General features: G+C 44.0%; 1 protein-coding gene across 8 annotated transcripts in view; it reads right to left on the bottom strand.

Moving 5' to 3' along the window:
- WDFY3 (WD repeat and FYVE domain containing 3) overlaps positions 1-16,952 on the bottom strand; it is a 176,677-nt gene that overhangs the window by 3,964 nt on the left and 155,761 nt on the right. For all 8 annotated transcript variants that reach the window (XM_039350899.1, XM_039350896.1, XM_039350897.1 and 5 more), the window contains 11 exons: positions 16,679-16,770; positions 15,757-15,969; positions 13,539-13,686; positions 12,352-12,506; positions 11,073-11,231; positions 9,146-9,325; positions 7,560-7,742; positions 6,360-6,456; positions 4,958-5,290; positions 3,953-4,064; positions 2,490-2,687 (listed from right to left, as the gene is read on the bottom strand). In XM_039350899.1, coding sequence (XP_039206833.1) covers positions 2,490-2,687; positions 3,953-4,064; positions 4,958-5,290; positions 6,360-6,456; positions 7,560-7,742; positions 9,146-9,325; positions 11,073-11,231; positions 12,352-12,506; positions 13,539-13,686; positions 15,757-15,969; positions 16,679-16,770 — 1,870 coding nt within the window. The remainder of the gene's footprint in view (positions 1-2,489; positions 2,688-3,952; positions 4,065-4,957; positions 5,291-6,359; positions 6,457-7,559; positions 7,743-9,145; positions 9,326-11,072; positions 11,232-12,351; positions 12,507-13,538; positions 13,687-15,756; positions 15,970-16,678; positions 16,771-16,952) is intronic.

Raw genomic sequence — 16,952 nt, 5'->3', positions numbered from 1 at the left:
AAACTCTTGTCCTTGGTAAAGCAGGGTCAGTTGTGCTACACAACTTGCGTCTAGGAGCGGGGGTGGAAGATACACACCAGCCTTTGAATGCTATACAACACTGGTGGTGAACCTATAGCATGCGTGCCAGAGGCGGCACTCAGAGCCCTCTCTGTGGGCACACGTGCCGTTGCCCTAGCCTCGCCTCCCCCCACGACCCCCGCCTCTCCAGCATCCCCCCTGGAGGAGTAACCCCAAGCGTGGCCCACGCGGAGCAGCGCAGTCAAAGACATGGCAGCCAGGCAGAGTAGACAAGACTCTGCTTTCACGCCCCGTCGCGCGCAGATGATGCTGCCGGGTGCGGGCAGAGGGCGTGGCCACCATGACGCTGCTGGGCTGCCTGGGTGATCTGTGGCGGGCCCAGGAAGTGGTGAGTGACCCTCCTTTTTTGGAAAGGAGCCTACTATGTTGGAGGCTCCTCCCCCCCAAAAAAAAACAAAAACAAAAATGGAGCCATATATAAAAGAGTTGTTTTTTTTTAAGAGGAGAGCACCAATTTGAAAGGTTAATGAAATATTTACACGCGTGTTATTATGTTGTTTGTAGGGTGGAAGGACAGGAGGTGACAAGACGAAAGCGAGGAGAAGTAGGGCAGGTCCTTTTTGGTGATGCTGCAATTGGTGTGGGGGAATTGAGGCACGAGGCTGAGAAGCTCTGGGACTCATCCTTTTGTAAGGGGGTAGCTGGGGTAGGATGAGGTCCAGAGGAGTGGAGGATAAGGTTGGTAGCAGTAACAGGATTAGGGCTAGTGAAGTGGGAGTTGTAAGGTGGTCCCATCTATGTTCTAAGATGGAGGTCTCCAAACTTCATAATTTTTAAGACTTGTGGACTTCAACTCCCAGAATCCCCAAGTCTGCAGGGCTGGGGGACTCTGGAAGTTGAAGTCCACAAGTCTTAATTATTTGCCAAGTTTGGAGAAACCCTGTTCTAGAAGGCTATCGACTTGGAAGAGGGAAGAATATTTGCTGCCCCCACCCCAGGGATACCCTTCCCCTGCAGATGAAGCGGGTCCCCCTCTCCTGGCCTTCCAAACGAAGGTCAAAACATGGCCTTGCAGCCTTGTGTGGGGAGCCCAAAGGAATATGCGGTCACAGGGCTGGCTGGTGCTGTTAAGAGCCCTCTCTCGTCCTTCATCAGCCAATTTTTACCCGGGTTAAACTGCCTCCTCCGACATTATCTTGCCTCTTTGAAATTTCTTGTAAACTTATAATCTTTTAAAATGTATACTCGTATACTGTTTTATAGTTTGATACCGTACCGTACACTGCCCAGAGCGCCTCTCTGAGGGAGACGGGTGGTCCAGAAATGTGAATTATAAATCTAAATAAATAAATACTGAGCTGGCAAGCAATTTATGCCAGCTTCTGTAGGATAAGTGAAGTAAAGAGAATATTTGTAGCTCAGGATTGAAATAAGGATCCTTGGGGCTCTCTGAGCTTGGCTGCTTTCTTGCAGTCATTTCATTACCCAAACCAGTTAACACAGGTTCTCAACCTGTGGGTCGGGACCCCATTTGGGGTCGAACGACCATTTCATGGGGGTCGCCAAACAACGCAGTCCGCCATTTTTTTCCCCTTTTCCTTAGCTGTGCTACTCCCTTTTATTCTATTGAATAGAGTCTAATATTTTACTCTCTTGAATAGAGTCTAATTCTATTGGCTTTCAAAAGCCAATAGGAATTGTCCAGGCTGTCTCTGCCCTGCTGAGCCCGCCAAAAGTCCCATTCTGCAAACGGTGCTGCAAGTTGTCTGCAGCGAAGGCAAGCTGTCTGGAAATTTCCACCCCTCCCTGCTGAGCAACTACTAAAAATGTAAGTAAAAGAGGGCCAGGGGTGGGAGGTGGGAGGCCGGCGGGCGCAGGGAGGGTTGCTGGCGTGCGTGGGGCCCGGCGGGTGCCTTACCTCCCTTGGGCTGGGCCAGCTGGTGGCCCAGCCGGTGGTCGGCCTGCGCCGTCTCTGCCGCTTGCCAGCTACGCCTCGGCCGGCGCAGGGGGCGGCACCACGCATGCGCGGCGCTCCCGGGCAGGGAAAGTCCTCCACTTACGACCGGTTGGGTATTCCTCGACTTATGACCGGTTGGGTAGTCCTCAACTTATGACCGGTTGGGGTCACGGCATTAAAAAGGTTGAGAACCACTGAGTTAACATCAGCAGGACTAGCACTGATGACGTTACCTAGTTTGGGTAATGAAACGTCTGCAAGGAAAGCAACAAAGCTCAGAGAGCATCCAAGGATCCCTCATTTCAATCCTGAGCTATAAATATCCTCCTTTATTGATAAGTTAAGTAAAAAGGGCCATGAATCCTTTTTTTTTTAAATTGGAAAGAATACACAGCCTAATTTTTTCCTAGAACCCTCGAAGCTAATTTTCCAGAAAGGTTCCTGGAGATGAGGCTTGCCCAAGAATCGTTTGGTTACAGAGAAGCGGCGCAACAGAAGAGGCTGTTCTTACTTCTGACAGAAGAGTTGTCCACAGTTCCTGCAATGGTGACGCCTTTCCGTAAGAGAGAACCGGACGGAGCAGCTGGAGCAACTGTCCCCTCCCTCATCTTTCACCCAGTGGTCAGCTGCAGAGCGGCCGGGCTGGTCACTCACAGACCAGCTGAACACTCGGCCTCGGCTGTCCCCTACGAGGATCCTGCTGTGATCCCTGGAAGAAACAAATATCTATTAGCTTTCAATCAAAAACGTCTGGCTGAAGAGGAGAGGGCAATCCAGCAGGTGAAAAGAAGCCAGGCCTATCTTTACATCATCTCTCCGTTACAGGTCAGTACTTGACTTACGACTACAATTGGAACTGAAACTTCTGTCACTAAACAATAATTGAGACATGCCCAATTTTATGAACATTTGCTTGGTCACGGGATCAAAATCTGAGTGCATTTATTTACAATGGTCCCAGAGTCGTGGGATCACCATTTATGACTTCCACAGAGAGCTTATCACAAACAAAATCAATGGGGGAAGCTGGATTCTCTTAGCAACCGTGTGATTCACTTAACAGCTGCAGTATTTTGCTTAACAACCATTTGCAAAGAAGGTTGTAACATTGGGTGTGACTTACTTAACAACTGCCTTGTCTAGCAATGGAAACTGTAGTCCCAGTTGTGATCGTGAGGAAGACCTATATGCATATTTTATTTTGCTAAAATTCTTTCAGAGCCCCTGAAGGACAGTTTTCAGCGAAAGGGGCTTTTGCTATTTTATTAACATTTTGCATTTTGCAAAATAGTTTTGAGGCCTCACTTCCTCTTGATGCCTCTTACATCAGCCAACCAAATACTGGCAGTCCTCGACATATGACCATAATTGAGCTGAAAATTTTTGTTGCTGAGACATTTGTTAAGTGAGTCTTGCTCCTTTTTACCGCCTTGCTTGCCACAGTTATTAAGTGAATTACCGCAGTTGTTAAATTAGCAACAAGGTTGTTGAGGGAATCCCATTGACTTTGCTTGTCAGAAGGTCACAAAAGGGGATCACGTGACTCTGGGACACTAACAACGGTCATAAGTGTGAGTCAGTTCCCAAGCCTCTGAATTTTGGTCCCATGACCGTGGTGATGCTGCAACAGTCGTAAGTGTGAAAAACGGTTATAAGTCACTTTTTTCAGTGCCGTTGTAACTTCAAGCAGTTATTAAATGAACGTAAGTTGAGGACTACCTGTATTGTCAGCCTGCACTAAGTAGGGAGCCAGTGAGATGGTCGCCCTTATGTTCTCGGAACTAGATGGCTTAACTATCTCAGCTAGTAGTCTTTTTATGATGAATCAATTTAATGCCATTTTCAGCCAGATCAGAGATTTTTTTCCCCCCCTATTTTGCTTCGGGTGACCTGAAGCCTCAATGCACCACTAAGCTTTCTGCTGCATTCAGGAGAGTTATGCACAAGACATTAAAGAGAGGGCAACCTACTTACTTGGAAACAGCCAAGGCTGTAATTTCTGCAGGGTGTGCATTGTCCTTGCGATCAAAGGCGGTGTGCATAGTTAATTTGCTTCTGAACACTAGCTGCCTCTCCCATCTGTAGCCTAAAAATAGATACAGGTTATAAAGGGAAGCATGCATGGAAGCCTAGCAAGGGAGGTACGTCTGATCCATGATCTCTTCAGAAAGAAAAATTAACATTGGATTGGAAACAGGGGTGTGTAAATCTCCTGGCCATGGAACAGCTGCTCCTTTTTCAGAACATGCCACAGGGCTAAGAGGGGGAAAAGGTTGCCAATTCCTAACATGGGTGGAAAAAAGAAAAAAAAAACCTCTCTACATCAGGGGTGTCAAAACTGCCGACCCGTGTGACAGTTGCATCATGTGGAGGCCGCGCCCACCCCAGCTCCGGCAATGTGAAAAAAATCGCGATACGTCGTGATACGACACGTGACGCGGCAAATTTGACACACCGGTGCTCTACACCAATGTTGATGAAGATTCTCAGTCATCCAGGCAGAGTTGTCTGGAAGCTGATTCATGGCAACTGAATGTCTTGTCTTTTTGGTCTGAAACTTTTTTGCTGCTTCAGCCTGAAAAAGCTGCTTGGATAAGCAGCAAAACGTTTCAAAGCCAAAAGAAAAGGAGACCAGTTGCCAAGACTCAACTCCCAGGTCTACCCCTATGACTTTTCCCAACATGGAACAGGCGTTTGTGAGACTGATAATCCCCACTTAGCTTGCAAAAGCCATTGTGTGTTCTTCAACAACTATCCTGGATCAATGCAGACATTTGAATGCATTTAAAAATCCTTCGTTTTCCTAAAAGAAAATTTGCGACATTCCGGCAAAACCTTGATCTGCGACTACCGAATCAAGACAGCCACCCGTCTCCACAGTCACTCCTTCCTATCCCCCTATCATTAGGCATGGTGCTGCTAGAAAAGGTAAAGTCTCCCCCCTGGCATCCACATCACATCTAATTCTGTATTTGATACCTGGTTTGAGCTTAATGTAATGCCGCAATTCCCCTGGGTTAGCATTTGAGTGGTTGGCTGGAGCATGCGAGTATCCCTTGGTTTGTCCGTCGGAGTAGTTCACAAAAATGAAGCCGTCTTTTTCGTCCAAGCTTAGATGGTCAGACCAACGCCTCGAGTCTTCAGAGCTGGTTTCTACTGACCATGCAGCTGCTGCCCGAGCTGAGGATGAGCGAGGTCTGTGACTGACGTGGGCCTGCTGGGGCTGGCTCTCGGGCAGCTTGGTGTCCTGGGCAGGGGCTTGGTCCTCTGCTTCAGAATCACTGCTATCTTCGTCGGGACCTTCTTGCCCTTCTGTTTGGAAGGCAAAAAAATCAATACTTTAGTAACAACACTAGGGTGGTGTGATGGCTCAATGATTAAAAAGATGAGCTTGTCGTCTGGAAAACCGACAGCCTGGGTTCGAGACCCGAGCGCCGCATAATGGAGTGAGCTCCCGTTACTTGCTCTAGCTCCTGCCAGCCTAGTCGTTCGAAAGCACGCAAATGTGAGTAGATAAATAGGTACCACTGTGATGGGAAGGTGACAGTGCTCCATGATATCCTGCTGGCCACAAGGCCAGCTACAACTAGTGGAGTTAAAATCTGCCAGGACTCTCTTTTAATAACAACACTACTCATGCATAGTTTTCTTCCTCAGCTCAACCACAGCTTTACCGAATAAATGAAATTTCAGTTTTTTTTAAATACAATTGATTTGCATTTTATTTTTTTAAAGTCTATGCTGGCCTGTATTATTAGCATGTTAAGATGGCGGGAACCTGACAGCAATTGTTACTCTTAGTCTGATTCATGAAGAAAGAAAAAAAATTACACTTGTATTAATTTTCTCACTGGTTGATTTGCCATCCAGTGGATGCCCTCTTCATGGGTGAGAAGTAGCTTTCAAGCATCTGAAAATTCCATTCCACCTTTGTCCTAAAACTTTCACTTGTTCTAAACCCACATATGCAATTTTCTTAAACCACAATCTGATTATAAATTATTACACAGGCAGTCCTCAAGTTACCACCACAACGGAGATCACCATTTGGGCTCTAAGTTGTTGCAATCTTTGAGCTAGGTGCCCACGTGATCTGGGCTAGGTGCCCACGTCTGCAATCCCAGTTCCCCCCGTTGCAGCCATTCAATGAACCATAGTGGGGCAGTCCTACGGCCGTAAGAGTGGGTGTGCTGCTGCTTTTTGTCATGTGACCTCAGGGGCACTGCAATCGTTGGGATTTGGGAAGGATTCTTATGCCCATTAGTTCAGTACTGTTGTAAATTTCAGACGGTCATTGAGCAAAACAGTTGTAAGTCGAGGACCGCCTGTATTTCACAGTTGAAAAAAAAAGAAAGACAATTTAGAATGTAAAATATAGCACCTATTTGTGGATCTGGACAGTCTTCCTGCATTTCAAGCATCTCCACAGGTTCAGGAGCTGGAGTTTCCGGGACCTGTAGAAACTCCATCCGCCAAAACTAGGATAACAAATAAACAATGTATAACAGTGGTGGCGAACCTATGGCACGTGTGCCAGAGGCGGCACTCAGAGCCCTCTCTGTGGGCACATGTGCCGTCGGCCCAGCCCCACCTTCCCCCACAGCCCCCTCACCAACAGCCCCTCCAGAGATTCGCCCCCAAGCACAGCCCATGCAGACCAGCGCAGCCAAGGACATGGAGCCGGGCAGCGGGGACAAGACTCTGCCCTTGTGTCGCATTGCGCGCAGTTGATGCTGCGGGGCATGGGCAGAAGGCGTGGCTGCCATGCTGCTGCTGGGCCGCCTGGGCGATCTGCGGCAGGCTATGGAGGCAGAGGGTGGCCAGGTGGGTGGGGGCTGGGGCGGAGCGGGGGCGGGCAGAGCGGGGGCAGGTTTTGGGCACTCGGTCTCTAAAAGGTTCGCCATCACTGATGTATAACATCCTTTGACATATATTATTTTCTTTCTAGAGCAAATCATGGTTCATCAAAATATAAGGATTAACATTTTGAACATTTAATAGCAATAGTAATAGCACTTAGACTTATACACCACCCCATAGCACTTTACACCCCTCTCTGGGTAGTTTACAATGTCAGCATTATTTGCATATTGCCCCCAACAATCTGGGTCCTCATTTTCCCGACCTTGGAAGAATGGAAGGCTGAGTCAAACATGAGCCCCATCAGGATTGAACTTCAGACTGTGGGCAGAGTTTGCCTGCAATACTGCACTTTAACCACCGAGCCATCAAGGCTCATAACATTTAAATTAAAATCAACTCCATTCTCATAAAAACATCTAACAGAAAACAGTTTGGGAGTAATGAATAGGACCATTATAATAGTAAGAAAATTTACAGAAATGGCAGGAATGTAATGGGAAATCCTAGAAAGTTACTTCATGATACGCATTTAAAATAATAGTTCAAAATTAAGAATTAAGTTTATTTTTTGGTGTCTCCCATGAATATGCACAATCACCGGCCAAAATAACGATGGCCTTCAAGATATACATGTAGGATGAATTATTCAAATCGTATGAAGGTAAAAAAAAAAAAAGAGGGGGGGGAAATAAGTTGCTCCTTTACTACAGGTACTTACTCGGACGACTCCATCCGAATGCCCAGTCACAATAACATTCTGAGTATCCCATTCATTCATCTCTGACATGCAACAACAGAGGATCTGCTGGCTGCGTCCAGTGAAAGTGTTCACGCTCACAATGGGATTGCCGTTAATGCTCCAGACATGAATGTAAGTCCCTGCACAGGATACAATATCACCCTAAAGGAGGAGGGAAACATCTTAGTATTAGTACCACTTTATGAAGCCTTAGTAAGGCCACACCTGGAATACCGCATCCAGTTTTGGTCACCACGTTACAAAAAAGATGTTGAGACTTTGGAAAAAGTGCAAAGAAGAGCAACTAAGATGATTAAAGGCCTGGACACTCCCTAAACTAGGGGTAGGCAACCTTGGCTCTTTTATGACTCGTGGACGTCATCTCCCAGAATTCCTGAGCCAGCCACGCTGAGGGGAAAGGGAGAGGTTTCCAAGGTGAGCTCAGGAATTCTGGGAGTTGAAGTCCACCAGTCCTAAAAGAGCCAAGGTTGCCTAGCCCTGCCCTAGACATAAGTGAATCTAGCTCCCCCATTGACTTTCCTTACCAGAAGGTTGCAAAAGGTGATCACATGACCCTGGGACACTGCAGCCGTCGTAAATAGGAGCCAGTTGCCAAGCATCTGAATTTTGATTATGTGACCGTGCATAATTAAGTCTCCATCAGTGCATTGCTCCATGTAACTATTTGTCACTCTTAAACCTGATAGGTATTTATTGTGCTTGTTATGTTTATGTATCATGCCAGGAAATTATGACTTCTGTGTGTGGCCACACTGTGAGCAAATTTGTTTTTAGACGCAAATTAATCTCACCACAAAGAAGAGGGAGTCAAGCTATTCTCCAAAGCGCCTGCAGGCAGGACAAGAAGCAACAGATGGAAACTAATCAAGGAGAGGAACAACCTAGAACTAAGGAGAAACTTCCTGACAGTTAGAACAATTAACCAGGGGAACAACTTGCCTCCAGAAGCGGTGAATGCTCCAACACTGGAAGTTTTTAAGAAGAAACTGGACAGCCATTTATCCAAAATGGTATAGGGTTTCTTGCCTGAGCAGGGGGTTGGACTAGATGACCTCCAAGGTCCCTTCTAACTTTATTATTATTATTATTACCATTATTATTATTATTATTATTATCATCATCATCTATAACTTTTGGAGTAAATCTCATTGAAGGTAGAGCATTTTCTCGACAATTGAGCCCAAAATGCCTGTTGCTAAGTGAGACATTGTTAAATAGTTGTTAAGTTAGTAACACAATTGTTAAGTGAATCTGGCTTCCCCATTGATGTTGTTTGTTAGAAGCTCACACAAGGTGACCACATGGCCCCAGGTCACTGCCACTATCATAAATATGAGTCAACTGCCAAGCGTATGAATTTTGATTGAATGAACGTTGATGCTGCAATGGTCATAAGTGTGTGAAAAATGGTCCTAAGTCACCTTTTCCAGTGTTGTTGTAACTCTGACCGGTCACTAAACCAATGGTTGTAAATTAAGGACTACCTGCAAAACACATTATAAAGCCTCATCTGCTCAGTTTATTAGGCAAGGGTTTACTCATACCGTCAGTTCATTGATGCCGAGGGCTGAAACAGGAGCCCTGTGACCCCGAAGTTGTGTTACAAAGGAAAGTTTATTCAAATCCCAGATGATGCAGGTGCGGTCACATGACCCACTCACAATGATGTGATAGGCCAGTGAAGCTGTTAAACATGTGACCGTCTCAGTATGGCCAAGAAGTGCCTAAATGCAAAGCAAAAGAGAACGAAAGTCAAAATCAAGACACACTTTGCAACTACACAACTTGCAAACAGTTATTTCTTCGGAAACACGAAAAACAAGGCTTGGAAATGTATGGTTAATAGAATATAGAAGATCAATTAAAGCTGTAGGAAGAAACCCATGGTGGTCCAGTGGTTAGAATTCAATATTGCAGGCAAACTCTGCTCATAGCTTGGAGTTTGATCTTGATGGGGCTCAAGGTTGACTAAGCCTTCCATCCTTCCGAGGTCGGTCAACTCAGGACCCAGACTGTTGGTGGCAAGAGGCTGACTCTGTAAACTGCTTAGAGAGGGTTGTTAAGTGGCATATAAATCTAAGTGCTATTGCTATCGGGAAAGTGAGCCTAGAACAGCACCTGTAAAAAAAAAAATCCCAAACTATGTGAGCTGTGTCTAAGGAGAAACATGATCCAAGAATTTAACAGACACCATATACAATATTTTCATCTTCCTAGTTTTTAATAATACACAATCTATGGCTTAGCAGAAATTTTGGATCCATCATTTTTTATAACCATCTGGGGCTTAAAGGAGATGCAATCTAAGATATTTACTGGGTATCTTGTCAGGATAAGCAAGGGGTAGATCTGATTGTATTTAATTTAGACTTGAACATATGAAGCAGAGATGTGTATCTTAGACACATGTCCCAAAGGTGCTTTTTCCAAAAGACAACTGGACCTTCTTAGTTTTTCTTTGAACATGTTTTACTTCTCATCCAAAAAGCTTCTTCAGTTCTTACACGCTTTCAAACAAAACCCAAAACAGTCCAGTTGCCTTTTGGAAAAAAACATCTTTGGGACAACCATGACCTGGATGATTGACAATCTCCATAGATATCTTAGACCAGGGGTAGGCAACCTTGGCTCTTCTATGACTCCTGGACTTCAACTCCCAGAATTCCTGAGCCAGTTGAAGTCCACGGGTCATAAAAGAGTCAAGGTTGCCTACCCTTGTCTTAGACCAGTGGTTCTCAACCTTTCTAATGCCGCGACCCCATAATACAGTTCCCCATGTTGTGGTGACCCCCAACCACTTATATATCACCGGGTGCCAGGGGCGCGATCAAAGAAAAGGGGGGAAAATGGCGGACAGCCTTGTTTGGCGACCCCCGTGAAATGGCCGTTCGACCCCAAATGGGGTCCCGACCCACAGGTGGAGAACCGCTGTCTTAGACGGATATAAGTGGAATGTTTTCCAGAATTCAGGACTCTCATTTCCTTCCTTCAGCAAAGGAAAAAAGTTCCTCCATCTGTCTCTGCCAACAACAGACAGAAAAAAAGGCCAGAACCTTCCCTTTCAGTTTAGAATTAGACCAGCGGTAGTCAACCTTGGCTCTTTTATGACTTGTGGACTTCAACTCCTGCTGGCTCAGGAATTCTGGGAGTTGAAGTCCATGAGTCAAAAAAGAGCCAAGGTTGCCTACCCCTGAACGAGACAGTGAAGATTTTGGTTCATCAAAATTGTCCAATTAGGCTAGATTTTTTACAGAGTTTGTATAGCTTTCAGGTAACTTTCCTGCAATTGTAGAGGAGGACAATATGCTTTCCTTATTTAGAAAAACGGGGGAACTAGCAAGCGTTTTCCAAAATGGTGACAGCCTTGAAGAGCTTTTTATACTAAAATATTTAGTTGCGTAATTGGGCAATAATACTTTGTAGAAGTTTTCTGGAAGACCTTTCAAGATTTCATGCAGAATTTTAATTTACCTGCTTGAGGGTCAGCATTTTGGCTTTTTCCTTGGAGGTGCCCATCTCCCATATGCAGACAACGGTGCTGATGCCTCCAGTAATGACCAGTTTAGGGTTTGGACAGATGGCACACAGAACCTGTCCCCATTCCGATAAGCATTCATAAACAGTCATTGCCTAAAAAAAATAAAAAAAGATGAATCGTACATGCATTGATTTTCAGGGCATCCAGTCAATATTCTATCACTCTGGCTTGCTTGGTGTTCTCTTAGGACAGGGGTAGGCAACCTTGGCTCTTTTATGACTCGTGGGTTTCAACTCCCAGAATTCCTGAGCCAGCCATGCTGACGGGAAAGGGAGAGGTTTCCAAGCTGAGCCATGCCAACTCAGGAATTCTGGGAGTTGAAGTCCATGAGTCGTAAAAGTTGCCTACCTCTGTCTTAGGTTGATTGTTTTCTTGCAGACATTTCATAACCAATCTAGGCAACCTCATCAGTCCTATGATGTTATCTAGTTTGGTAATGAAACGTCTGCAAGAAAACGACCAAGCTTAGAGAGCACCAAAGAACCCACAATTCATCACTGAGCTACAAATATTCTCTTCTGTCAGTACCATTCTATCACTGTGTTAGTATAAATAATTTGGTTAGGAAGGAGCACTTGAAAGAACCAAGACTAATTCTGATAAACGGTCAAGGAAAGCAGAGTAATACATTTTCTACTTTATGATTTTGGAATCAAAGACCTGCCTCTTTTTTCCCCCCCAAAAAATAGCACAGGGATGTTAAAACCTCATACAACTAAAGAAACTCAGTTTGAAAGTTGGGTTTAGGAACCACCTTTTTGTTTCTACGTTTAACCATAATGTATATCCCATTTTTCCCGGCTATGAGATCAAAAATAACATTCTAAAAAGATCAAAGTAACAATCTAAAAAGTAAAATGATTTTACTAGTGAAAGTGAAATTTACCAAACCCGACCCTGATTATAATCCTGATTAACAGGAAACATTTTAACTCCCCTCTCTAAAATGGGTTACAAGTGATTGAAATCATGGAAGTGCCATCTCTTGAAAAAGCGCTCAGCTCTACTCTTTTGGAAGTGAACAACTGTGAGTTTATTTGCTGATGATGCTAAAAGGCAAGGCCAGACCCATTTCTATGTCAAATAGGCAGAACAGGACAATTGGACATATGTATTATGTAAATACATAGTTTTACCAAGCCCCACTACTGAGATGTTGTATTTGACCCAAATAATTCAACTCCCCGGTATATAAGGCAGAGAGATACAAACCTTATCTGATTCATAGGTTCCTAACCTACAGCTGAGATCCGCATATCCCCAAGCCAAAGTTTTATTCCAGGTGGGTGGAAAGAGAACTTTATTCATTTCTACAGCCAAAATTCCTTTGTCTGTGCATACTATCTGCCCTATAAGCTCCTTGAGTTCTGTGTTAAAGAAAAACAAGAGACAATCAGGATTCACTTTTTGTATCTTTTCATAAAAAACACTTTCCTAATGAGATTTGAAGAAAGCCATACTAGGGACATATAAGCAGTCCTCAAATTACGACAGACTGGCCAAAAGCTTCCTTTGATCCGATTTTGAAGTTATCACGTGATTGCATTTTCAGTGCTTGGCAACAGGCTCACCTTTGTGACTGTTTGCAGTGTCCCGTGGTCAAGTGATCATAATTTTCAATGTTTTTTGACAGTTTCTTTTTGACATTTACTTCCACTGTCTGGCAAATGCTCACTGGATAAGCAACTGCTGCAAACAATGTTGTAAACTCAGGTCCGGTCACATGACAACCGGTGAACCCCTTAATGACTGTAATTCTGGACTCGGTTACGGTTGTTAAGTCGAAAACTACCTGTATAAATGCCTAAATAGTTCACATAAACTTAACATTTATTTCTGGTAGACTTTTTATATTCTCAATTATTTTAGTTATTTTGAAAATATAAAATAACTATTTTATAACCATCAGCAACTGAAAAAGGAACTTTCCAAATATACCAAGTGCTTGAGTATGGTACAGAAATTTGTTAAACAGAAACTTGGCTTAAGAATCAAGTTTCAGTTTAATATTATGAGTGGTGAAAAAGATACCAGGTGTTGGAGCGGTTTATAGAGACGAAGGACAGGGATTAATTAAAGCAAACAGTGGATAAAAACAATAACTAAAATCACTTAAAACAAATCTTTGAAGGATGCATGCCGTATTTCTAAATTACTAAAAAAAAAAAACCTGCAACCAAAATAGCACAAAGCATAATCAATCGTCAGTAGTATATACATTATAAGGTTGGTTTCTAAAATGGATTACATCTATATATGAAATCAAAGTAAGTAAATATTTAAATTTGAAATGGTAGGCCGGGTACCTCCACTGAAAAATGTAACTGTGGGAGAAGGAACAGCAAAGCAGACTATGAATATTGAAATAAACCAAGAGTAAGGAAAAGGATCGTGTCTACCTTTTACCGGTGCAAGGGAAGGCTTCAAGTTGTCTAAATGGTGAAAAAAAATCTTGTCATTTGTAATGCCAGGGGGAACAGAAATTCCGCTCATTTCTCCATTAATTCTGCTTCTCACTCGTTTTGGTGGGTGAGGTTTCTTAAATAACTGCAATTGTAGGAAAGAGAACACTGCAGGCTTAATACCACGATTAGACAGATTTGCAGTAAAATGGCCTAGTTTGCAGAAATGCCGTCCAAAAGGTGTCAGTGTCATAACTCTTTTTTTTGCAAGTACCTGCTTTTATTTAACTTCTCTTTTTCCTGCCCAAACACAACTTAATCAATTCCCCAGTATTTCTGCAAGGAAGAACAACAAGACTCTGCTTGAAATATTGGGCTACTACGCATACAGTAACAGAATGCATAAAAAGCAGGCATATCCTGATATCACATGGTATCGTTCTGTGAGAACTATTTTTGGTTGGGTTATCAAAATTTTGAGGGAGGCTAGATTCCTGGCTATTTTGGGGGACAACTGATGTCTGGGTTTCCTTGTTTTTCCTTGCCGTTGACCTTTAACCTGGTTATATCGCCATGCAGTGATGTTCCTAATCAAGTATACGCCGCTACTGAATTCAAGAAGATGGCCCATTTGCAGTATCATGAATTAACTGTTGAGTCAAAATATCTGAGAATAAATGTTTCAACATAAAATTACAATAAACACAGCTATGAGATTTTCTTTCTTCTTCCCTTGGAGCTGTACAATGTAACAAGCTTCTGGCTCAGTGCTTTTCTGAAGAATTTCAGTTGTAATTTCCAGAAATTCCTAAAGTTGAGGGGTCTTTGGTGCTCTCTGAGCTGCGTTGTTTTCATTACCCAACGTTTTATTACCCAAACTAGGTAACGTCATCAATGCTAGTAGGGCTTGCTCTCACTTTATATTCTAGTGCAGTGGTTCTCAACCTTTTTAATGCCGCGACCCCCAACCGGTCGTAAGTTGAGGACTACTCAACTGGTGCAGCACCATTTGCAGAATGGGACTTTTGGAGGGCTCAGCAGGGCAGAGACAGCCTGGATAATTCCTATTGGCTTTTGAAAGCCAATAGAATTAGACTCTATTCAAGAGAGTCTATTCTATTGGCTTTCAAAAGCCAATAGAATAAAAGGGAGTAGCACAGCTAAGGAAAAGGGGGAAAAATGGTGGACTGCATTGTTTGGCGACCCCCGTGAAATGGTCGTTCGACCCCAAATGGGGTCCCGACCCACAGGTTGAGAACCACTGCTCTAGTGGTTTGCCCTGCCAATGTTGGCAGGGATGGTCTTACAGCACTAGTGGCGAACCTATGGCACGAGTGCTAGAGGCGGCACTCAGAGCCCTCTCTGTGGGCATGCATGCTGTCGCCCCAGCCCTGCCTCCCCCCATGGCCCTCTCCTCACCAAAAGCCCCCCCAGAGAGTCGCCCCCGGGTGCGGCCCATGTGGAGCAGTGCAGCCAAGTACATGGCAGCTGGGTAGCAGGGACAAGACTCCACCTTCTTGCCCCGTTGCACGCAGATGATCCTGCGGGGCGCGGGCAGAGGGCATGGCCACCATGGCGCTGCAAGGCCGCCTGGGTGATCTACGGTGGCGGATCGTGGAGGCAGTGGGTGGCCCTGCAGGTGGTGTGGGGGCAGAGCAGGGTGGGGGTGAAGTGGGGGCGGGGTGGTTTTGGGGCACTCTGTCTCTAAAAGGTTCGCCATCACTCTCTTAGAAAGTCTTTAGTTGGGCTATTTACTGTTGGCTTGTCTGGCAGTTCCTTGATTGGGGTATTGTTTATTTGATTATTGGTCTGATGTTAATTTGGTGTTAATCTATGCTCAACTGGGTGTTGATTGGTGGTGGTGAGGTGTGTTGGTCTTTTTGTTCTCTTTTGTATTGACATGTAGATATTGTTGATGTCTATATGTCTAATTAGCACTGTAGATGTCCCCTTACTAGTACTGATGATGTTACCTAGTTTGGATAATGAAACATCTGCAAGAAAACAACCAAGCTCAGAGAGCAACAAGGACCCCTCATTTCAACCCTGAGCTACAAATGTTCTCCTTTATTGGTACTTCTAAAGCTACAGAGCCTGGAGTTGCTATAGTTACCAAAATCCCAACGTATCTAGAAGGCAGCGGGTTGGGGAAAACATAAGACTTACAGAGCTCCCAAACTGCGAGTTAAAAATCAATTCTTTCAAAAAATACTACCTGTTTAGGTATCTGCCCAAAATTATTAATGAATCCAATGGTAGCTGTTTCTTTCAACGGATCATTGATGTTGTAGATGTCGACTTGCCCCTCATAGAAGAGATGATGGAACACATTGACAGCTTCTACTGCAGCTGGCCCTTGCTGTTTGTAGCCAAAAATTAAGTCAATCCATTCATGTAGATGTGCACTCACAAAATCACACTCCAAAGCCTGCAATTTAAAATGTGGAGGTTACATAGAGACAACCTATTCTATTTACCACGAATGAGTAAGAGTTAAAGAAACAGGGCGACTTGCCTGCACCCAAGGATTATTTTTCCAGAAAAGAGAGTAATTCATTCCATATTTTATCTGAGCAAAAATGTAAGCTGGAATAGTTATTAGATTTCTATCCCTCTTTTATTACTTTATAAGTAACACAAGGCAATGAACATATGTAAGAAATACATATTTCTTCCTCATTCTAGTTCCCCCACAACAACGCTGTGAGAAGAGTTGGGCTGAGAGAGGGATTGGCCCAAAGCCAGCTGGCTTTCATGGCTAAGGCGGGGCTGGAACTCATAGTCTCCTGGTGATTGGACCAAAGTCACCCAGCTGGCTTTCATGGCTAAGGCGGGGCTGGAACTCATAGTCTCCTGGTGATTGGACCAAAGTCACCCAGCTGGCTTCTGTGCTTATGGCAGGACTAAAACTCATAGTGATTGGTCCAAAGTCACCAAGTCAACTTTCATGCCTAAGGCAGGATCACAGAGTCTGGAACACATAGTCTCCTGTTTCTAAACCAGCACTTTAACCACTACACCAAACTGTCTCTCTCAATTTATTACAACACAACTCGAATATTGGATGAAAGCCAGTGTGTCTGCCTATTCTTTTTTAAATTTCTCTCTCTTGTTTTTAAAACAGAAAGTTGTATTACCTCCCGATGTACTCTAATGAATTCACGGGGATCCCCTTTTGCCCATGAAGGAAGGATTACATCTCCAAGTTTGGTGCCATTCTGTTTGCAACCTATAAAACAAAAATATATTTATATCTTTATTACTGCATAATTCATTGTACTTGCTTGCCTCCTTGGGAAATTTGAATAATATTCTGCCTATAAAAGAGGAGCATAAAATGCTAATTTTGTTTTCTGAAACCAATCCTGGTACGCGGGTCTTGATATGTTTTATTTTCTTTTCAGAATGTCA

The sequence above is a fragment of the Crotalus tigris genome, unplaced genomic scaffold (assembly GCF_016545835.1).
Source record: "Crotalus tigris isolate CLP2741 ecotype Arizona unplaced genomic scaffold, ASM1654583v1 scf7180000018362.849699, whole genome shotgun sequence".
In the NCBI taxonomy this organism is placed as follows: Eukaryota; Metazoa; Chordata; class Lepidosauria; order Squamata; family Viperidae; genus Crotalus; species Crotalus tigris.
Note: the sequence above shows the minus strand (reverse complement) of the source record. Positions and strands in the feature narration are given on the sequence as shown.